General features: G+C 42.0%; 1 protein-coding gene across 1 annotated transcript in view; it reads right to left on the reverse strand.

The window, feature by feature from the left end:
- Nucleotides 1-24,557, reverse strand: part of ITPK1 (inositol-tetrakisphosphate 1-kinase) — a 143,814-nt gene that overhangs the window by 44,411 nt on the left and 74,846 nt on the right. The window contains exon 5 of the mRNA XM_066188700.1: nucleotides 20,826-20,943. Within this exon, the coding sequence (XP_066044797.1) occupies nucleotides 20,826-20,943 (118 nt within the window). The remainder of the gene's footprint in view (nucleotides 1-20,825; nucleotides 20,944-24,557) is intronic.

Consider the following 24,557-nt stretch of genomic DNA (forward strand, 5'->3'; position numbering starts at 1 on the left):
TTGGGTGTTTCTCCTAAGAATAAGCACTCTGCAGTAGAATTCTTGCCCTAGCCTTGTACATGTGTAAAACCTAGAATTAAGTGGCCTTAGGTTCTCTTGCAAATAACCTTGTTTGATGCTTGCACCCACTGAACTAGAACAGATGTTGTCTAATAATGTTTTTCTTCTCACTAGGTAAGAAGAGAGCGGCAGTATGAGAAGAGCTGCTTCCAGCACTGATGTCACCTGGAACTGAAGGTGAACAATCACAAACTACTTCATCTGCCCTTGGTATCTTCTTTTAGCATGTTATTTGATATGGACAGAGAGAGCAGATTTTTTAAAAAATCTTTTTTTACTGTTTGTTCTTCTGAAAGTCTAACTGCTTCCTGTCACGCCCTGTCAGGAAAATTCTCATGTTTCAGTATCTGTTCTGTCTATACCTTGTACTAACTTGCATCAAGTTATAGCTAATAGTCTGTAGAACAAGTTTTAAATAGCCCCACAAACCGCCCCCCCCCGCCCCAACTTCCTAAATATTAATTACTGACTTCTTTTGCAATATCCTTTTCAAAAACAGTATGAGTACTTTATTCTCATGATTATTAATGCAACCCCACTACACTGCTTCAATTTCCTTTTCTTCTCAATCTACCTTCTCTCACTCATGTTTCCTGTCTGCTTTTTAAGGGAAACAGATGAGTATCCTCCTGGAAAAGATCCCTGCTCAATCTTACATTCATAGATCATGTAGCCAGAATGAAAAAAGGGAGGCAGAGAAACAAGAGAACCACAAAAGGTCAGAAAACTTACAGAAATTCTTTCGCAACATCATTCTACATCAAAAGGCAATGAACTCACAGATTTGACCCACAAATGTTAGGTAGAATCAAAGCAGCCAGATGAGAACTGCTGGAGGTAAACCAGGATGACCTGAGTAATTCCATTCATCTTCCACGTGCAAAACAACAAGTTACCCCTACTGCGTCCAGAACAGGGGAAACTCAAAGCAGAGCTAAGCACAGTTCTCACTTCATGTAGAGACATGGGATCTGGGACCCAAAAAAACCCCCCCATATTTTTAAAGTGAACACTACAGTCCATCTGCTGCTTAAATTCTCTCCACGCTCCTTCCCACTCCAGGGCTCTAGCATAAAAAAGGCTCAGAAGGGGTCCTGGGCAGCATGGAGGCTGGCCTTTCTATGGACAGAAGGAGCTGGACATCAAAAACCATCCACTCTTCATGGGAGACAGGTCTGTGTCCCCCAGAGCTGTCTGAGCATTCTGCCCTGCTGTACTATGCACTGTAATTTTCTTCACTCTCAAGGTTTATTTTGAGGTCTGAATTAGGTTATACAGAGTTCCTAAGAGGTCTAACAAACTGCAATTTTGTTTCCTTGCAGAAACAATTTCACAGCAGTTCCTGGTACAATGATTTTACAATCTTATTTTTCAGTTTGAAGTAGGATGTGCAGGAATAAAGAAGAAGAAGAAGTAGGCATGAAAGTTTCTTAAAGGGATCGAGCTGAGAGAATGGTAGGCTGGGCACTGATGACATCCATCACTCAACAGAAGAACCTAAGGCAAAACTGGGATTCATGCGAGTAGGGATTGCTCATTTCCGAGAATTAAGTCAAAACATTTTCTTCCTAATTAAATTAATCCCGAGATTCCAGTAAGAATTTATGATATATGCTTGCTACTTAACACTCAGAGCTCAACTGCACCACTCACTCCCATCTCAGATTTCACTTTGGTTTGCTGAGTACGAGCTTGCCCCTTCACGAATGTTTTGATGTCTGCTCTGCTATACTAATACCTGCAAGTTATATGTAGGAGCTGCTTTTTGTAACTGCCACCTGTCCAAATAAACCCCCTTCAGCACCAATCCTTTTTCAAGGAATCACAGAACAGTTTAGGTTGGAGGGAACCATAAATATCATCTAGCTCCAACGTGCCTGTCGTGAGCAGGGATGCCTTCCACTATACCAGGTTACTCAGAGCCCCATCCAACCCGGTCTTGAACATTTCCAAGGACAGGGAGTCCACAACCTCTCTGGACAACCTATTCCAGTGCCTCACCACCCTCACAGTAAGAAGTTTCTTCCTATTATCTAATTTAAACCTGCCCTCCCTCAGCTTAAGGCCATTCCCTGTTATCCTATCACCATATGCCCTTGTGAAAAGTCCATCTCTAGCCTTTTTGGAAACCCCCTTTACATACTGAAAGGCGTTCTTTCTTTTTTTAAAAGCTCAAATCCACTTGGACATTTCTTGCCAGCCTGAAGAATGCTGCCTTGTATACCATCAGTTCATCTGTGTTTTTCCGCTCCTATTTATAAAATACACTTTCTTCCAATAACTATCAACAACCAGGACTTTCATACTACTCAGTACTTTAGTGTTATAGTCTGAAGCATTTCTACAAAATGGCTGTGAAATCCAGCATTCCACTCCCTATGCTTCTACTCACGTAACAATGTTCAATATGATAAAATAGTATTTAACTTACACCTTTTCAAGATGTGGAACTGTAAAGGTGCAGTACCAGCCCTTCCCATTTCACAGCTGACTGAAGAATTAAGTAGGATTCTCCTTAGCCCTCTTCAGCTTTGTCTAGATACTGGAAAAATGACAAACTAGGTATGAAATGATTGAAATGATGCTATAAAAGTAGGCTCTAAATAGGTCTAGGAACTCTCATTCTAATCAGTGTTTTTCTACTCAGTTTTGGTTTGCTCTGAGCAAATCCCTTATGAACTGCATGTCGAGACATTTCTATAATGATTGAATGAACAAGTATTATTTATGGCAAGATTTATATAACTACCTACACGTGGGAAGCTCCATATAGTGTATTTTTAGCATCAGATACTGAAAGCTTCAAAATAACGACAAAACCTGAATATTTAAAGAAACCAGGTCATAGCTCAGAATTTAGCTTCCACTAAATGTAGTTGCAAAGGCTTTTCTCTGTATACAGTTACAATTAAAATCTATGTGGACACCATGGAAGCCTTACCATCTTCCCGTAACATTGCAGGATCATTTCTATTAAAGTGGCATTGCAAGGCCTGTACTTGGAGCCCTGTGCAAAACACACAGTAATAGGTAGTCTCCCCCTCAGAGAAGTCTCAAACCAAATCAGACTGATGAAGGACAAGCATGTGAAATGAAGAAACAAGGAGATGGAGAGATTGATACCTACTCAGGCACCATAACTAAGTCTTGAAACAGGATAAAGCCTTCTGAGTCCCAGCACAATGCAGTTCTACAACAAGACTGAACAACTTCAATGTCTCTCTGCACTTCTGGCTGACACAATACCCTAGCTTTAATGAAGATAATGACAATGCTGTTCCTAGATTAATACTATGTGCCCTACAGTCACTAAAACCACACATCAACACTTTAGTCTTTACAAGTTGCGCTACATGGTGTATATAGGAAAAAAAAAAGACACAACCAGAACACAACACAGAAAATCCTTTGAAAAATTCAGTTGTTTTTCTCAAATCAAAAAACAAGAGGAAGCCTTCCTTACACTTAGGTTTCAAAGAAAAAAAAGTCTTCTCTGTGAGCCTGAACAAACATTCAGCTCACATAGGTCTACCTTTACACAAGGAGAAATTAATTTTTCCTACAAAGGCTAACCAAGTATGGAAAGTTATTAAAAGAAATTCTTTTGGATGAAGTAATATAAAAAACAAAGACTGAATGAGAGCACAAAAGGGAAATGGATCAAAACCATCTGCATGTCATGATATATATTACATTGAATATGAAATGCATTTGTTTTACTCTTCAGATCCAGGTTCTTTGATTTTCATTGCAACTAACAAAATACTAATGAACCAATGCAATTCACTAACTTAAAAGGTTAATAATGCACCTAAAATTTGGTGTATTTTTATTTAGGAGATAAATTTTGTTTAAGGATTCCTTTCTATTCCTAAATTAGAACAGGAAAACCTACCCATCCTTATTGTAGGATTAGATAGAGAATGATGACACTTTTGTTCCCTTAAAATAAAATTCTTGTGGTAAATCTGATTTATAAATAGGGAAGATAAAACAAGTACTGCCAGCTTCACAGAAGTTTGTGCACATCTAGATGTGATTCTCATACAGTAAATGTCTATTATGCTTTGAACCCAGTTCTGCCTCAATATGAGCTGGTTTTCTTTGTGCACCCATTCAGACTGCAACAAATTGTAAAACAAGACAAGACAGACAGCAATTTGTGTTGTTACAAGGTGTTACTTCTCTTCATGGGTAAACCTGTAAGCCTGGACTTGAAATTAGAACGGATTCTCAGCTCTTTAAGTATCCAGGCTCTTGAGCCACCTGCCAGCTGAAAGACAGGGACAGAGAGAAAAATAGTGTCTCTAATCCAAGGGAAAACGGTCATCAGCCTGCTACATCATTTACAACACACACTGCTCTATGGGGTTGGATGGAATCCACCCCAGAGCACACCAGGAGCTGGTGGAAGAGCTCACCAATCCACTTTCAATCACTTATCAGCAGTTCTGGCTCACTAGGGAGGTTCCAGACAAATGGGCTGTCCGTCTACAGGAAGGGCCAGAAGGAAGATCTGAGGAACTACAGGTCTGTTAGCCTGACCTGGATGCTGGGGAAAATCACAGAGCTGATAATTTTGGAAAGGTGCCCTCTCTGCTGGGCAAGATCTGGCAGGATGGCCAGACCCCAAGACTGGTGGTGAATGGCGCTGCGTCCAGTTGGCATCTGGTCACTAGTGGTGTCCTCCAGAGATGAGTACTGGACAAAGTCCTATCCAATATTTTCACCGGTGACCTGGACATGGGGGTGAAGTGTACTTTTAGTAAATTCATGGCCAATACCAATTTAGGTGGAAGTGCTGATCTCCTGAAGGGCAGGAAGGCTCCGGAAGGCAATCCGGACAAGCTGCATCCATGGGCCAAGACCAACTGTATGAGGTCAACAGAGCCAAGTGACAGGTCCTGCCCTGGGGTCACTCACAACAATCCCTCAGAAAGCACAACAGGCTGGGGACAGAGTGGCTGGAAAGCTGCCTGGTGGAAAAGGACCTGGGGTGCTGGTGACAGCAGCTGAGCATGAACCAGGTGTGCCCAGGTGGCCAAGAAGGCCAATGGCATCCTGGCCTGTGTCAGCAATAGTGCAGCCAGCAGGACCAGGGCAGGGATTGTGCCCCTGTACTCAGCACTGGTGAGGCAACAACTCCGAATCCTGTGCTCAGTTCTGGGCTCCTCATGACAAGAAAGACACTGAGGGGATGGAGCATGTCCAGAGAAGGTCAACAGAGTTGGAGAAAGGTCTGAAGCACAAGTCTTATGAGGAGCAGCTGAAGGAGCAGGGGGTGTTTAGCCTGGACAAAATAAAGTTCAGAGGAAATCTTACTGCTTCCTATAACCACCTGAAAGGAGGCTGTAGCCAGGTGGGGATTGGTCTCTTACCCCAAGTAACAACTCAGAGGTCAAGAGGCACTCAAGAGGCCTCAAATTGTTCCAGGGGAGATTTATATTGAATATTAGGAAAAATTATATCAATGAAAAGCTTGCCAAACATTAGAACAGGTTGCTCCGGGAAGTGGTGGAGTCACCAACCCTTGAGCTACCTAACATACAGACATGGAAATTAGAGTCATGGCTTAGTGGTGGGCCTGGGAGTGCTGGGTTAATGGACTTGATTGTAAGGGTCTTTTCTGGGGTTCTAACAAGGTGGAGAGAAGGAGAAAACTTGGCTAGTCTTTTCACTGGCTCACCCTGGGTTTCTGGAATGGGCTGAATGATAAAGGGCCAGGACTTGATAATCTTGGCTATGGTGTTCATACTGTTGATACGCCTGGATACTGAACTAACACAGAAAGAACCATTTCCTTGTAGGAAGAAAAAAAAAAAAAAAGAAAGAAAAGAAAGGGGAAAAAAAAGGAAAATAAAAAATTTTTAAAAAAATGGTTTGGTGGGCACAACCAGTCTGTCTTGCTCTCTCTTTTTTCTGTTCTGGGGGAGAGAGACAGCTTCACAAGCACAAATGTACCACCTGTTGAAGCTTTCTCAGCTACTCCTTTCTTCCCCCCTCACCTCTGCAATACTTTAGGTGGCTGCTACTGCTGCATCCAGTTCATGAATCTAATCCCAGGCAGACAAACCTCCACAAACCAACTGTGTAAAGTCCTCCACCCATACCTGCCTCCAGGGACCAATGCTTGTATTTGGCACAGGTTCCACTATGGTTTCAGCTATTTGGTTACACAGTTTTAAAAGCTTTTCTAACCAGTTAAATGATGGCAGTTACACATGCTGTACATCTTGAGCCTGTTTCTCAAAGAATTTCTCCTACTTCATCACAGTGACTTTGAAAATAATCACTCTAAAGGAGTAAGGCAAGAGGAAGAAGCAAAACATGGCATCATCTTCGACAGGTGTGCACTTGCAGAGAACTGCATCCATGGAGCAGTCATTGCCAAAGGTGCAATTACCATCTGAAATGGTAACCCTGCCCCAGCACCTGCATAGATGTAGTTATACAGACTATAAAGCTGCTTTCTTCTGGGACTGTTCATCCCTCCCCCCACACAGGAAGTTGGGTAAGAGCATCCACATCAGAGCTGTCATTCACTGGAAGGAATGGAAAGCAACACACCAAATGAAGACAAGCCCACAGAATCTCCTAGATGGCACTCTCCTGTAAATCTAGACCCCCACTGGTGTGAGCAGCTTGTGTTTTACTTTTATATTCAACTAGTTTACAGCTATACTACTCCTCAATGTTCAGTTCAAAACAATTGGAGAGGCCAAACTGCCTGCAAGTGGTTGCACTTTTATCAAGGTATGAACTAAGATGCTTTTCAGTGAAACATAAAGCAAAGTTTATTTACTTTCACATCAAATAAAATGTCCAAAAGAACAAGTCACCTTTCTTCCTGGGACTTTTGGGTCAGTGAGCTGTAGAGAAAGACTATGAGAGAGTAAGGGGAGGAAAAGAGATATTTCCTTCTCTTCTCTTCCAAATTATGAAATCTGAAAAATGACAACTCTCTCCACTGCCCCTTTTAGGCTCATTATAAACGATCATTTGTTCAGCGAAAATAAATTTGATCTTTTCAGGTCTCTTCTAACTTTATTTTCTTTCAAAATACCAAAAACCAAAAGCAATTACAATCAGCTCTAACATCTAGGGCATTCACTTCCCCCTGGAGCAGGACCTTGAGGGGAAGCATCACATATAGAGAGAACTGTCTGCATTTCATTAACAGCTTACAAAACAGAAGGCACACAAACATTGTGGAGCAGTGTTGGAAGACATAACACTCAGAATGACTACAAAACCTGGCAAATGTAGAGCTCTACACTCCCCATAGCACTTCTGCTATCTAGATGAACACATTTTAAGACTTAGCAGTTTAACTAACTGGCAGCCTAACAGCTGATTAGAAATTAATGCTAACCACAATAAAATGCCTGCATAAATTTTACCCCCCAAAATCCTACCAAACTCTGGGTTTCAAAGGCAGCAAAAATCAACCAAAACCCCCTACTCTGCAATCTGCTGCATGGCAACCCAAGATAGAACTATGAAATGCCAAAGAATTTATGGTAGAATTCACTTTCCTGCAGCAAAACAGGAGTGTGCAACTGAACTTTCTTGGTGGGAATATCCCTCCCAAACTGCACTTGCCTCCTTGTCAAATATAGCAAGTTTTTTAAAAAATATTGTCTTTAAAAGGAACTAAAAAACTGTCCCCAAGAGCAACAATGAAATCAGCAAATTACACAGTACAAGAAATCAGTTGGTGTGATACACTTCTCTCCTTTTAGAAAGCAAAACTAATTGCCCAATAGTGAGGTAGCTGCGGTTTATCTCCTAGCAAATGCTTGTGAGGCTTCCCAAATCAGCAATTAGCGTCTGTCCCATTGTGCTTCTCTGTCTAATATCTTATGCAAATTATACAATTTATAGCTTTGGATTTAATGTGTGGTTGCCGAAGAACGCCCAAGGCAAGAGGAGCCTACTGATTCAGGAATGCATCGCTCAACTGCCTCACCCTTGTGAAGCAAGCGACAAACTCATTCCACAGATTTCTCCACCAAGGAAGAAATACTTGCTCTTGCTGCACCACATCCATATGAACAGGCGCAGCCAGCCCACTGCTCCTCTCCTGGCATCTCTAAAAAGCAGAATGAAGCCAACTTCAGCCCAGAAGCCAAATAGCCAGAGTAACAGGACTATGTCCAGGTGAAACATGCTGGTTTTTCTATGGGAGCACAGCCTATGATATCCAGGTCTGGCTGCACTGACCCATGAAAACTTTGCCGCAGTGGAAGCCCAAGACTTCTCAAGACTGCTTGACTCTTATGCCAGCACAGGTAAACATATGTGATATGGGTCTTGCTCTGTGCTGGCCCTGCACAGGACAGATGTCTATTAACATTCAGCATGACCTCATTAAGATCCCTGGCTCAAACTGTCAGTAGTTGATGTTTTTCATTCTGAAGGACAATCAACATCAGGAAGTACTGGTCTGGGAAGGCTGCTGGGTTACCTACCCCAGTCCCATTGCATTTGGAAAAGATAAAATGCGCTCAACACCAACACTGACAGGTGTTCATCTATCCAGTCTGTTCCCAAAGCCTCTAGTACAGCAGATTCATAACTACTGTGCTGGTTTGCCCCAGCACTACAGCAGCCTTGCTAGCAAAAATCTTACCCATACTTACTCCTTCTACCAGTATTTAAACAGCACATTCACAGGCTTCTCAAGTGCTGACTAATCCTCAGAAGGTTTCTCTGAGGGAGCAGGGAGGTTTGGCTGGCATTTTAGAGATCAAGAGAACAAGCAGGACTGTTGTCAAAGCCCTGAATCTCAACAGTTAATAAGATATTAGAGTATTAGGAAGAAATTCTTCTCTGTGAGGGTGATGAGGCATTGGACAGGTTGCACAGAGAAGTGGTGGATGCCCTATCTTTGGAAATGTTCAGGGTCAGGCTGGCCAGAGCCTTGAGAACCTGGTCTAATGGAAGGTGCCTCTGCAGGCACACCATGTTCTTGCCCATCCCATGGCAGAGGGGTTGGAACTAGGTGATCTTTAAGGTCTCTCCCAACCCAAACCATTCTATGATTCTATGACTTGAGATCCTTTAAATCTCAGAGACTATGCCTTGCCCACAATGCCGCATGTAGATTAACTGTATTACATGCAAACCAGAACTCAGCACAGGATGGGGCTCATACTCTGCATCCCTGCCACTTACCTGAATAGGTACACACCAGTGCCTAAGTAAGGTGATGGGACAGATTAAACTCTCAGTTTTAAGTGAAGAAATTGCTTCAGTGAAGCTCAACTGTCCCATAAAACCAAGATCTCAGTGGACCTCCAGACATTTAAAAAAAATACAGAACAGAAAAGATAAAGCTCTTCCTGAACGTTAACATCTTCCTTCGCCTTCATAGTATGTTTAGCGTCACTTGCCAAAAAAAAGAGACCTCATTCAGAATATTCACTTGCCAGCAGATGGGTGGTGGGTACATGTCTGCAAGGCTGACACTTTGCATCTCTGCAGGAAAGATTTCACTGCTGGCTGCTTGCTGGCACTCAATCAGAGACAGAGCAAACACCCACATGGCATCCTCAAGCTGATTAAGAAGGACCTGGGATATGAACACTCCCTCATATAGGAAACCCAATGCCATATTTAAAGTTAACACTGTCAGTAATACCTGAGTGCTCCCTTCCCTCCTTGCCCCAGCAGACACCACAGAAGCTGGCAGCTGCACTGCAGCAAGGAAAAAGCTGCAGTTATTCTGATCATGGAGTAGGCTTGTTAGGATGGGCAGGTGGGTGAGACTGTGAAACATTATCTGTTCAATCATTTTCGTAATTACACAGGACATAAAATTCGCAACTGGTCAGTCTTCCTCATGATTTCACCATGGAGCAAGAGAGGAAATGAAACAAAATGTTCTAAAAATCAAAAAGTCCCAGTGTATTAAGTAACGCCCTGTCCCAGACAATGCACCAGCATGATCTGGAGGGTGACCTCCTTGATCCTCTAGTAGAATATAATCTGATAAAAAATTTCAAGAGTGTTCAGTACTGTTCCCCTCCCTGTCATGCATTACAAGGGCCTGTCCCACAATGTCTCGGTTCTGTCCTCTCACGAACAGACTCCTTTGTCTCGCTCTACAGGGTCTTAATACAGTAGAAGAGAGAGCTAACAAAGAAAAAAGTCATAATCGTATCATCCAGCCCTGTTTCTGAAAGAATAACAGTTTTAACACATCTGGCTCTATTTGAGTTCCCATTTAACGTGCTGAGTGCTCATAATGATTTATATTAAAATACCAAGACTTTATTCACAGGACAGTAAAAACACTAAAGCATTACTACTTGCATGAGGTTTAAAAGTTATGGAGTAGAGAAAGTGCTTTAAATCCTCACTGCACTTTTAGCTATTCTTGCTTCCCTGGAGGTGAGAAATGAACACTGGAAATACCGAACCAAATGAGAACACAACTAAGCTGACACCGTGCCATCTCCAACTTTTCAACTTGGCAGTGGGTTTCAAATCAAAGAAAAGGGAATATATATTGTCCTCCAATATATCCCAACTTACGGAATTCATAGTTCATCATGGAGTTTCTTTTTAACATTCACCAGTCAGTACTACCCACCACCAACCACAATGGTTTGTAAACCTCTCAAACCTAGTAGTGAATGTGTCCTACCTCTTTCTGCCCAGCTATAATCTTAGCTGATACTTTATGGCAACTGAATAGCTATTCAATGGAACTCTAACTCTGACACAGTAGAAAAAAGGGGAACATTCCTCCATTTATTCATGTTTTGTTAGCTCAGGTTTTGTTCTACCTTTGCTAGCCTGAGATTGGTTTTACTCTTCACTTGTGGCTGTCTCTTGGTATTGACCATGTTCCTTTTTTCAAGGATTCCTTTCACTTCTAATAGATATTTTTAAATTCAGGAAAGCAGAACTGAAAGCAGTCTTTGGGAAAAATAAAGATTTTATTTACACAACTGTATGCTCAGCGTCTTCAATGCTATTTTTGGCCACCATAATCTTTTTGTTTGATTCTGTTGGCGTGTTCTCTTTTGACTACTGAGGCTGAGGGGGGCAGAAGTTTCCAGCGAGCTACCACTGTGACACTGAGGTCTTTCCTGAGTAGTGAGTCAATGCAGAAGTTAACAATGCATGTCCGTATTATTTTTTATAGGCTCAAGAGACTACTATAAAGTGGATCTATCATTATGCTGACTCTTCACTGTCTTTTGGTAAACCTGCCTGATATTACTGTCTCCCTTTGTCTGGAAAAAACTAAACAATTTGGACTTATCTAAAAAATTTGGTATCCTGTGTTCATCTAGCTTTTCCATCATTAATAATAAAAGTCCTGAAATGCCACTAGTAGGGGATGCATGATCTGCCACACTGAAAGGAGTTTATTTATCTTCTCCACACCTTTGGTCTCTGTCAAGCACTTTCTGATGCTTCAGTTTACTTAAGATCTGCCCTCTGAGAAGTGACTCTTTTTTTTTTTTTTTTGGACATTATTACAATATGCTGAGTTATTTTCAGCTATCCAATTTCTAGCAGACAATTTCCAAGAACTCCAATCAGCCAGAAGGCCTGGAGGCAACTAGAGCAACATGGATAGTGCCACTTGAGGGATACACAATTTCTATTATTCAGACAATCAGCTAGCCTGACCTCAGTACCTGGTAAGGTAATGGAGCAGTTTATATTGAGTGTCATCACGCAGCACTTACAGGATGGCCAGGGTATCAGACCCAGCCAGCATGGGTTTAGGAGGGGTAGGTCATGTTTGACCAACCTGGTCTCCTTTCATGACCAGGTTACCCACCTGGTGGATGCAGGAAAGGCTGTGGACGTTGTCTATTTCGACTTCAGCAAGGCCTTTGACACTGTCTCCCACAGCACACTCCTGGAAAAGCTGGCAGCCCACGGCTTGGACAGGAGCACTCTTTGCTGGGTTAAGAACTGGCTGGATGGCGGGCCCAGAGAGTGGTGGTGAATGGTGCTGCATCCACCTGGGGACAGTCACCAGTGGTGTCCCTCAGGGGGCTGTGCTGGGGCCAGTTCTGTTCAATAATTTTACTGATGATATGGATGAGGGTATTGAGTCTTTCATTAGTAAATTTGCAGACAACACTAAGCTGGGACCGTGTGTCAATCTGTTGGAAGGTAGGAGGGCTCTGCACAGAGACCTGGAAGAGCTGGATGGATGGGCTAAGTCCAATATGATGAAGCTTAATATGTCCAAGTGTCAAGTCCTGCATTTTGGCCACAATAACCCCCTGCAACGTTATAGGCTGGGGATGGTGTGGCTGGACAGTGCCCAGGCAGAAAGGGACCTGGGGGTGCTGGCGACAGCAGCTGAACATGAGCCAGCAGTGTGCCCTGGTGGCCAAGAAGGCCAATGGCATCCTGGTCTGGATCAGGAAGGGTGTGACCAGCAGGAGCAGGGAGGTCATTCTTCCCCTGTACTCAGCGCTGGTCAGGCCACACCTCGAGTGCTGTGTCCAGTTCTGGCCCCTCAGTTTAGGAAGGACGTTGAGATACTTGAGCGCGTCCAGAGGAGGCAGCGAGGCTGGTGAGGGCCTTGGAACACAAACCCTGTGAGGAATGGCTGAGGGAGCTGGGGGTGTTTAGCCTGGAGAAAAGGAGGCTGAGGGGTGACCTTACCACTCTCTAAAACTTCCTGAAAGGTGGGTGCGGTCAGGTGGGGGTTGGTCTCTTTCTCCAGGCAGCAACTGACAGAACGAGAGGACACAGTCTTAAGCTGCCCCAAGGGAAATAGAGGTTGGATACTAGGAATAAGTTTTTTACGGAAAGAGTGATAAAGTACTGGAATGGTCCACCCGGGGAGGTGGTAGAGTCACCATCCCTGGATGTGTTTAAAAAAAGACTGGATGTGGCACCTGATGCCACGGTCTAGTTGAAGTGTTAGGGCATGGGTTGGACTCAGTGATCTTGGAGGTCTCTTCCAACCTAGTGATACTGTGACTTTAGCCCAATTTAACAAGCAGTGGTTCACTCTCAGTGTACAGAACTAAACAGATTGTATATTTCCCTACAAATTGAAGGAGTTCCGAAACATGCTCCACGTACACCTTGCCCACCAACAGGATATGAAGGGATTCAACACATGGCTGTGACAGTACTGCTTTTTCTTCTCAGCAAAGCATCTTTTTGTTTTCATGAAGCAAAGCTGTCTCCTGCTGAATCAGTTTTGTTTCCTTTACACAAATGCAGTGACTTGAACCACAATTACTGACACTCCAGAGGTGCCAACTGTCTCCATACAGCTTTATCAGCCCATGAATGCATTGGGATCTCCATTTCCACCCCATATGCAGCATTTATACATCAGAATAACAAAATATCAGCACTTTCCAAACACAACTGTAAAAAGGATATCCCAAATAGAGAGAAAAGCAACATGTTAGTGGTACAGTGTATCAAATGACAATGACAAGTAAATGACCTTGTGCAGGAAGACTATCAAGCAACTGACCATAGAGGTTTAGTTCCCCTCAGTCATAAACTATTCAAGAAAGTCCTACCATTTCAAGTCCCTCTCATCAACCTTTACACTTTCAGCCCCATCCACTCTAATTTCTGAAAGCCATTTGGAAAATTCATGAGACAGAGCCAATTACTGACGTCAAGAACATAAATGCACTCAAGCTTTCATGATTTTCTTTACTGATACACTCAGCAGGAACAGTTGCACAAAGCCAGCAGATAAGTGAAATGGGAGCCAATAGTGATTTTAGATGGAATGTTAGTGGCTCTAGTGGTAAAGGAAAGCATCCTCCCAGGCAGTGTTACCATCAGCTGATTCCATGCAACCCTGATAAAGCCTTAAGGTCCTGCTGGACTCTGCATGAGAAGAGATTAGAATCTAACCAGGCTTACCACATGTAGGCTAGACACTTATCTGAGAAAATGTGAGGGACACTACTTTTCTGGTCCACACCACAACAAACTGCTTCTTCAGTAGCAAAAGTGACATAAACACATTACACCAGAACTGGAGCAATATTCTATCAGCCAAACCCTGGTTTCCAACTCAGATGAAAGGTCCTGTTTTCCTAGACTTATTTCCTGGCCTTTGATCTTGTGACAGTATGAGTAGAAACACTGTGAAAAGCCACTTACTGCAAAAGTATTCCCAGTTAAGTTTTACATTGATACTTTGAGCAACTTATCATTCAGTGCTCCCTCACTACTTTTTCTAGCACCCAGATACTTGGGAACTTTGGATGCCAGCCAAGGAAATTTCTGCTCAAGAGAATGAGAATAACTTGAAACACGACCACGATGGAATTTAAAACATCTAGTTTATTTAGTGAAGACTTCATCACGACAAGAATAAACCCTGCTCCTCTTTTCCTAATTCTAGAGAGACAGTAATCCTCAAGAATTAATCCACCTTCTGTACATAAAACCCAAACTGGAGATGTCTTAGGAATGCCCTATGACCACAGAGCACAGTCATGGCTTATATCCTTACCCCATAAAATGCAGATTCAGTCAATCTTCAGATCCACCCAAGCCCCTAACACAAAATTCATAGAAGCTGTCACTTAAATAAATATAAACCTTTCCTCTTTTTCAGCTTTATCAAGTAGAAAAATGTTTTGAAATCATGCCTGTAAATGTAAAACAAAAGCTTCCAACACTGGTATGTAATAAATGGATAAAAGATCCAGCCTTGTTTCTTTTCAGATTCTGATAAACAAAAGAGAGTGAAAGTGGGGTACAGATTCCTCATATCCAGTCAAAAAAGCACATCAGAATCAAAGAGTGCACCCAAAAATAACATCTGAACTTTACAGGCATGCTTGTTTTGAAAGCTCAGAGGCCATTAAGACTACTAGGATCGAAGATGAAGATTGTTTGTTGGTTCAAGGAATTATGACTGGGAAACTGTGAGACAAAACAATAAAAATGTTTTGTGTATTATTCTCTGGGCTTTGTGCCTGTTGGCCTGCAGAGTCACTTGAACAGCCCCAGGCTGATGGATCTCAGGAGGCCAGTGGCAGCAGGCTGGCCGACTGCCACTCCCAACTGGAACAACAGGGACTGTGACCATCACATGTACAGATGCCCCCAGCTCTCTCCTACCTATGCTGGCACTGAGATCACAGCTCAAAATAATGAAAACCTGAAGGGGGAGAAGACAGGCAGGAAGGGAATGGAGAACTGTTCATATTTTCTGATAATGAAATGGCTGACTTTCAACAGTCTTACCTTGGAAAATCCTTTTTAAACTGCTTTAACAAGAGCAAGACATGGTACAAGACAGAAGATTACAGGTTCCTATTGGGCTTTCCACTTTCTTTTCCTGCCACCTCTCTCAGGACAGGATTAGTCTTTTGGAAGCAGCTGTCTAGTTTAAATTTCAAAGCCAGGGCTTGTTATCATAACACCAACATGTTGATGTCTCTTTGTTATCCTCCTCCTAGATGAATGAATGAGCTTTTATGAGAAAGATGTCAGGTGACACGTCCCAGGGGCAAATGTCCCAGTGTGCTTCCAGTTTCACAGAGCAGGACTGAGACCTACCAAGTGTTGGCAGCTGGGTATAGAGGACAGCCATGTGCAACACTGCTGTGAGCTGAGGCACTTTAGACAAACTGCTTACAGTCCCAGAGAATATCAATTTCATTCCAATTCCTTCCTTCCACACAGGTGTACTAGTTTTCAGACAGAAATTAAAATCTAGTGAGTGAACATACATCACACATTTTGAGTGAGGTAATAAAGACATTTATCTGCATGTGTTCTTGGTGGAAAGAGTGCATACAAACAACAAGGGAGGCTCCTGCACCCCAAAACTGGAGAGGTTATTTACAGTAGCTGACATCAGCCCTCTAACTAAAGATACTTTTCTGATATGTCCCTACATAAAGAAGTGAGCGCCAGGTGGGTAATTAAGAGGCTTTAAAGTGGAAAGAAAAATCTGGCTTCAATTTAATAGGAGCTTCAAATAAAAACAAGAGGTGTCTGAAGTTGACCTGTGTGACTATTCTTCTCTCCCCTCTGACCAAAACAGCTCTGAAAAGTAGGCCACCGAGAAAAGAGGCTACAGTTTCAAAAGGTGAATGCCTAAAGCTATGTATATACTGCTATTTTCATGCACTTTTAACTGGGTGGCCTGATTTTGAGAAGTTCTAAGTGTACACTGCTCCAGCAACGTACACGCTCCATAATGTCCAAAAACCCCCATCCCTGACTACCTGCTTTGGTGTTGAATTGTAGATGCAGTTTTCTACTCAACAACAGGTCCACACTTTCTGTTAGAACAATACCCACACAGCTGGCTCGGCACAGAGACTTGCTGTATCAGAATAAGTGTTTGTATACCTGGAGAAGAGTTCCTGCCCAAAACAATGTGGCATCTAGAGAGGCAGACGAGTGTCAGAAGAAAGACGCACAGGGGTGACATTCTATGTCCAAAATCATGCGGCAAGGCAGAACCAGCGCCAAGCAGAAAACCCCAAGCCCCAAATAAAATGCCTTACCCATTTCATCATACTGAGCTTGCCTCCTAGTAACAAATGATACATGCAGCTGTGAGAGGAGTATTTCTAAGACAGACAGAATCTGATAAAAAGAAATCCAGGGAATAGAGAAGGATGCTGTGATCTGCTCTGTTACATTCCCCAAAATGAGAAAGGAGTACATACAGCAGCAACTGCATCTCACATAATAGTAAGCAATCAAACATAAATTATTTTGATTACTTGCCAGGATGAAAATATCAAAGCTAAAGGGGTGCATGCTGTTTAGAGTGTCCTGAGGAAATAGCTCCCATACTTCAAAGATAACTGCTAGGAAGAGAAAAATTAAGGAGGTGAAGCTTGGCTCAAGCAGGAGTTCTCTTTTCTAGGAGAGAAAGACTATTGTCTGTACAAATTTTAGATTTGGAGCTAAATTTAAGAACAACAAAATTTTAAAACAATGGAAGAAAAAGCCAGGAGTAAGTGGTTAAAGAAATGAACTTCAGGGTCTGCAAGTTCAAACATTATCAGAGAAACCAGTAAGTCATTTGAGACAGAAGAGGAAGCTGAGCAGCAGATGGGAACACTAACCAGATAGCACACTGAGTGAGTAGCATGTTTACTTCACTTTTCATTTAAGTTCCTTCAATTTGGATTATTACTTGTAAGATACATAGGGAATTTCAAAAGCTTTTAATCTTTAAACAAAAAATGTAATATGAAAAGCTTAGTAAGTGCCCAGTCACAGGGATCATACATTACCATCTTAAGCATAATTTTAAGTGTCAGACTTTGAATTTCAAACCTGAAGGATCACAACTTTCCAAACAGCATCAGAAAATGTAGTTATTTTCATTAGGTTAGAGCTTTAAATAGGCTGACACCATTCCAACCATACAATATCCTCTTAAAAATGAAATTTTTATTAAATAATGTTCCTAATCTTTCACCAAACATCACCAAAACTGATCAAGAGCACTTTTATATAAAAAAAAAAAAATTCAGAGATAAGTAAACAAAGCAATACAGCTGCTGAGAGAATAACTGTGACACCAAAAAATCTGTTCAGTGATTCATTTCAACATAGACCTGCCAGCTATATAGGACACTAGCTGGGAATGCAACCTTTATTTTTTGAAATCTTTTTTAAAAATATTCAGAAGCACAGGTTGCAGAATAGCTAGTTCTTTTAGAGCCTGCACTCAAAATAACAGAGACCAGGAAAAAGAGGAAGCCACAGCTCCAGACAGACTACTGATTTCAAAATAAAATCCATTAAAATCAATGTTAAAATATCTCTTAAAGCTATTTTTTTTTCCCAGAACAGAGTCCTACTTCCTTCCAAGCGAGATATCACTGTCTATACTGAATAAAGCCCTGCAAATCACCTCAGCACTGCTAGTAGCATGCTAGCACACCAGGTTCAAGGTGAATCCTGGAGCAGGTTGCTCAGAGAGGTAATGCCATCTCCATCTGTGGAGAAACACAAAAACCCAACAGGACATGGACCTGAGGAACCTGCTTTAGAGATTCTGCTTTGAGGAGGGAGCTGGCCAAGAGGCCTCTTCCCACTTCAGTGATTGGGCAAGTCTGTGAGCCTTTTATTTCCACAAGGACTGTGTGGTTACTGTGTCAGACTGGGACATGGAAAGTCCTGGTTCAACCCTGTGCTTTCCCTCAGACCACTGGTACAACTCTGGCTTAGTAACTGGCTCTCCTCCACCTCAGTTTCTTTAGTGGCCACAGACTGATAGCAGAGACAAGGAGTGTCTCAGCCACAAAGTGTCTCAGTAACCCCTTCTCAGGAGGCTGGATCAAAGTACTTATCATTCAGACACTTGACTCTATAAAGATCAAGATAAGAACTTTCAGAAAGCTTAACAATGTCCATGTGCCCAGTCTAGACACTTCAAATAAAGATCTCCCTTTTTCACAAAGCATGGAGAATTTTCTGTCAAAAGGACTTGGACATCTGAAAGATAATTAGAGTTAAAATTCAATTATTTATAGACCACGGGACCCTACTGCTGCAGAAGACAGTCACCACAGCAGAGCATCTCGTCACCCTCTCTTTAACCTAACTGGTGCAAATTTTTAGTTATACAGTTGTTGTAAGGTCTACAGGGTTAAAATAAAGTGTAAACTGAGAAATTTAAATAAAGATTTATCATTTATAGCTACTTTAAAACATAATTGACATAGAGGCAATAATCACTGAAAGCCAAAACTGATCTGCAAATAAAATCTCGATTTTCTTTTGAAAGACTTCGAATAGCAAAAGGCTCCTTCTTACATATAAAGTCAATCTTCCTGAGTTACAACACTCCTTTGGAAGAGATAATCCCTTGCACTGAACTTAACCCATCACATTAATTTTGTAACCTGTGATAAAAAGAGCTCTCTAGTTACAGCTAAAGACTAGGATATTCTTTTCTTAGTAGTTACTTCCATAATGAAATTCCAGAACAATAAACATGTGGCTCCTAAGAGTTCATACTATTCACAGATGTATTACATCTTGTTTGAGTTTTCTAAGTGCTCATGGCCTTGGGATATGAGATGGTAGCTGCAACATAGAAAACACAGCTTAGCAGGTGAAAACAAGGAAGAGGAGAAAAACCCACAGCTCTGTTTAGAATGGTGTAACTTTTCTCTTACTGTAGATCATCATGTGCAGGCATACAGAGGCTGATCTACTTAGGCCAGAACAAGAAGCTGGACAATTATTCCTCTCTCTTGAGATTTCCCCTGCTAAATACAGAGTTGGTTCAAGGTCTTGGTCACGATATTTCTGATTATGAGACAGAAATAAGACTGGGGAGGAAGGTTCTGGGGGGAGAGGGACAGAGGATCAGGGGAAATATCGTCACCAAACACTGCAGCAGCCAGTGACAATAGCTAACACCATTCCTCACTTCATCCCTCAACTTGATTAACAGCTTCTTTTTAAACTGTCAGTTTGACCTGAATATAACTTTCTTTTTATTCTTCCTCCTTAAACACTTCTTTTTCTCATCAGTTTGACCAAAGGGGGCTGAAATATGCGGAAGACAAACTACTAGCAAAAACTGGATGCTCTCCCAAACATATTGTTCTCATAGGGATAACAACAGTACTGATAGCAATTTAAGAAAATAAAGAACAAAACCAAACCCTATTGAATCTCTCTGCTGTTAGAACAAAATCCCAACCACTCCCTCAGAGCACAGGTTTCCCTCAGCACCTTTCTCCCACTCACAAACAATAGCCACTTCAAAACAAAATCCTTCTAAACTAATTGAGCATTTTCTCCCCATGAGATTCCAAAAGACACGGAGGAGTGCTGTGAATTGTTAGTCTTATTTCTACATAAAGACTGTACCAGTGGGGTCAGGCAGGTTATACACAAATATGTCCATAAATCCACAACTATAAAAATACCAATTGCTGAGCTTCTTACCTGCCCATCAAGATAGTGATAACACAATCTCAGTGGTATTTCCAATAACATCCCACTAGAACATAGTTCAGAAATGCAATTCCCCCCATTACAGTCATCTAACATATGAAACAGTTACTTCAGAGCTATCCTAGATTTAAATTCAAAAGCCAATAAATGTTTCAAGAACATGACAGTAGCAAAAGTAGGAAGGGAATAAAAGACTAACTTAACCCAACAGTTGCAATGGTTATAAATGAGAAGGTAAGAGAATTTTTCAGGTTGAAAAGGAATGACTCCTACCATAGAATACAACTCAAATGATACCAATTAAGGACAACAGTTTACGTCAGGTAACAAGCCAGCACCAGATGAGCATTTATGTTCCTCCTAGCAATTAGGTTGTGCAATGGGCTTCCAGTACTTCTCAAAGATCTTAGCTCTATTTACACTTTAATTTCTTTTGGTCCTTTCCAAAAATATTTTTTCTTCTTCTCCCTCAATTTCAGGCCTCAGGATTCTTACTACAAGCTGCTGCATTTGTACAGTCATTTCAATTTACCAAAACACAACAAGAAGACAATATTTTCCAGAAGATTTCTGAGTGCTCACTGTGGTAAATATGCTCCCCATTAAACCCACATCGTATTTTTAATCAGATCCAAACCTCCTTTGTGTATATGGAAAAAGAAGAGCACAGGATTCCAGAGGGCAATCCTGTGACACAGGAATGCTTCAGTGTTTGTGCTCCCATGGAGAGACACTGCAACGGGCCCAAAACCACTACTTCAGACTTCACATTCAGCCTCCAGAAGGAAGCAGCTTTCTTCTCTAGTCACAATAAAAGCCTCCAGGGAGCACAGATATTGGCCTACCTTGCATGTATGCCTCTATTTGCCGAATTAGCTCGTAAGACTTGGATCGATCCAGAAGTGTACGAATAGCCGGGAGAGGGTCTAGGATAATGGTTTCCGGATGAGCATCAATGTACTCCTGCAAAACAATACGTAGGAAAAAAATGGCATTAGGTTGGCTGAAGAGTGTAGAAAAATAATGAGTAGAGAAAATAATGGGGAAGAGAATATATAATGTTAGAAGTCCAGCTTCTCTTCAAGAGGAACCAAATGGACTTAGAAATTTCCCAGACAATCAAAACACTGACACTTGAAACAAACACAAACATCACAGCTAAGTGGTTTAGATACCAAATTCCTCCTGTAGACTCTATCAGTGGCAAAACATGTGCTGCAACCACATTAGTTCACAAGGGTGCCAGCAAAGAGCTACAGTAAGAACCTTGAGCAGGGCTGAGAAAAGCCACTAGAAAAAGAAAGATGGCACACAGCTATCTCGGGGTCAGCCTTGTATTCAATTACTGTATTTGAACATCACAACTATCTGAACTAGGCTCAGAAATACATCTGGGTTCTTTTATGTTGTCTTTGTTGCTATTTTCCAGCTGGGCTGAAGACAGTGTTAAGGGTCGAAATTTCTTTTGGCAGAGCTGAAGAGATAGCTGCTTCACTGTGTCTTCATTGCTTCCTACTCCTCTATGTTCATACTCTCCTTTTCTGACTAAAAGAACAAAGTAAAGTTAATGATCTCATGGATCTTCATCTTGATAACTCAATTCCCCATTCACTGAGGTCATGACTGCACTACTGCATCTTGGCCAGGAACGCTGACACAGCTGCCAGGTATTGGCCTTGCAAACCTAACAAAACTTCCTTCTGTTTCTGAGAACAGAAGCCAAGTTCCTTCATCATTGCCCCAGTCTGGCTCTATAAAGTCAGTGGGAAACACGGATCCATCTTACTCTACTAAAAATCAGACAAAGACATCCAAAGTTACTATCTCTGTTTCACCCAACTTCCCAAAGCCATCCTAATAAGTGGAAGCACTTATTCCTTTAAATCACACACAAAAGCTCCTGCAATTAATAGACTTCCACAAAGTTCTACTTAATTTAAATTGACTATTTCAAAGAAGAAAACATATGACAAAAGATACTTCAGAGTATGAGGAGGTGGCCTCAAGAGATGCACTTTGCTGAAGAGAAAAGAATGGCATATCTATTCCCAGAAAGCGATTTCACTCCAGATACTAAAAAGGCATGCAGACTTCTCCACCCCAGCACTGGGAAACTGCTGCTTTCTGGTGACTACAACTGATGGCTGCTGAAAGGAGATCATTCATTTTAGGTTAAGAGGATCCAGCATTGGGGTTTAATGAAACTACTGCATCACCCACAAGACACAAGCAGCTTTCCTTCACAGGGCATGAGGCATCCCTCATTGGCAATACTTGTGTCTGATATATTTAGTAATTCCTGCAGAACACAAAATGAATTCCCCAAAGATACATTCAACCTTGCTGCCTCATGGGAAAAGGGACAGGCTTTTGCACAGCTGGACATCAACACTGTCAGACCCAGCTGTTGTCTCACCCTTGCAGTACAGCCTGGATAAAAAGCCTCATCAGCTCAGTGGAGCAGAAGCTGGATTCATTTCCAGTCACTAAACCCCAGACCATACAATTTTCATGAGTGTTCTGCCCCTAGTGTTTCCACAGTCTTAAGCAGAGCAATCACCTTATAAATACAGACAAGATTTATTTTTTAGAGCTAGAGTATCTTATTACCTAATGCCTCTTAAATACCCACATATGACCATGCATACATGCCGTTTTATGCAGCACCTAAAACACACCCTGTGGAGTTAGCATGATCCAGTGATTAGGGTGTTAGCTTGAACTTGCTGATAGTGAAACTGTACTTGATTATGTCAGCATCTCCAGAGTTTAACAAGACAGCACTTCTAGTCCCTCTGTGACTCTGTTTAAAAGACAGGGAGTTACCACACTGTGTGTCTCCCCCCAGTACACTGAGAGGATGAGCTCCTTACAGACAGCCCACACCCTGATGGGGCAGGAGGCAAGCACAGCACCCAGACTGAACATGTCACAGCTCCGAAACGTGGCCTCAGCAGAGCTCCAACAGCTGAGGAGCTCTTCCTTTTACACTGTGGTGACCGCCTGTCTGCCTCGACCAGTCTCTGGCTCCACCTTGACTTCAAGCCCCCTGGACTTCCATCCTGGCCCCCAGCCCCTACTCGGCCTATACTGATCCTTCCCCTCACACATGCATTCTCCTGTCTGTGGACCCCATCGCCTTTACTGCCCTCCAAGGAGGGAATGATTTTTCCATCTCTTAGCTCCTTGTGTACCTTCCTGATGCTCACCTCAACATTGAGAACTATCCTTGCTTCCCCAGGATTCATGTATTCTACTTGGTAATTTGTCTCATCTTACTCTAAGTATTTCCAGAGGAAGCCTGGTTTTTTTATGCTTTCTGTAAGGGAACCTCACAGTGCTTTATTTCTAATGGTAATAGCCCTAAACCCTATTTAAAGACCATTCAAGCACTAAGCTTGCCACAGCATAATGAAGTTTAACAGGAATAAGGCACGATCTCAAGGCCATGCTACACCAGTCAACATGTCACGAGAAATGGCATCTAAGCTGACTTTCAAGTGACCGATTTCTCATCCTGTTGCCTTAAGGAGCCTCCAAAATGCCCTGTAATGCAAACATTAAATAACAGATGAAGATGAAGGAGGTGGGAGCTGTTTTTCAAAAGCCATTTAGATTCTAGAGAATTTTAACAAACTACGTTAATGTCAAGAAGAAGTGCACTGAGTACAAGGCAACAGCCCGTTCAAACACACAAAAGCTTTAGAGCTTTGAGCAAATTCACTTTCTTTACAAAACAAGGAAATTTCTCAGCATTAAATCTATGTCAGGTACTATTCTACTCTTCTCCATTTGCAGGCTTAGAAACTTGGACCACCAGAAAGCACAGGAATGGCAAAACCCAGAGCAGTGAAGATCTGTGTCATCTAAGGAAAGATCTTGAAGTGTCTCCTAGAGCTCATCTGGGGACACGCCACACATCTCTCCTTTTAACTGAATCCAGAAACAGCCTCTTTTCAAAGAGACACTCAATGCAGAACAAGGTCAGTGTATTTCTACATGTCCTTTCTGTATGAACACAGCTAGAGGCAAACTGCTGAAGCTGTGCAGGTGACAGGAGCATCAAAATGCACTCAAGTCCTCATAACTCTGCATCTCTTCTCACACGCTGTTTGTTACTTGAATTTCCATAACAAAGCATTAACTCTGCATTCAAAAACAAAACCATCCAGTTGCACCAGGATTGCCAAATGAAATCATCCAGCTTCCCCTTGGGCCTTCAGGCTGCCAGCACTTTCCTAGTCTCCCACACCTCTCACCAGTACATCATCAACACATGCAAAGGAAGTTTCAATACCCATGTACAGAAAACTACTTTAAATAAGTAATTTCAAAATCTGAACCTTACACCAATTCTCTACAACAGGAAATAACAATAAGAAAAGTCCATTTTGTTCATTTCACAGGAGCAATTATGGTAGCTGATGTGAAACCTTTCATAAACTTTGATTCTTTACTAGAAACTGCTGCACACTCAGACATCATGTACTACAAACATACTCAGTTTTCAAAGCCATATACTTTGTCTGGAGGGCAGGAACTGCTAGTTTGGTTGTCTTTCTAACCAAGAAGGCAGA

This window comes from Chamaea fasciata, unplaced genomic scaffold (assembly GCF_029207755.1).
Source record: "Chamaea fasciata isolate MVZ Bird 193981 ecotype frontalis unplaced genomic scaffold, bChaFas1.0.hap1 SCAF_7, whole genome shotgun sequence".
Lineage (NCBI taxonomy): Eukaryota > Metazoa > Chordata > Aves > Passeriformes > Sylviidae > Chamaea > Chamaea fasciata.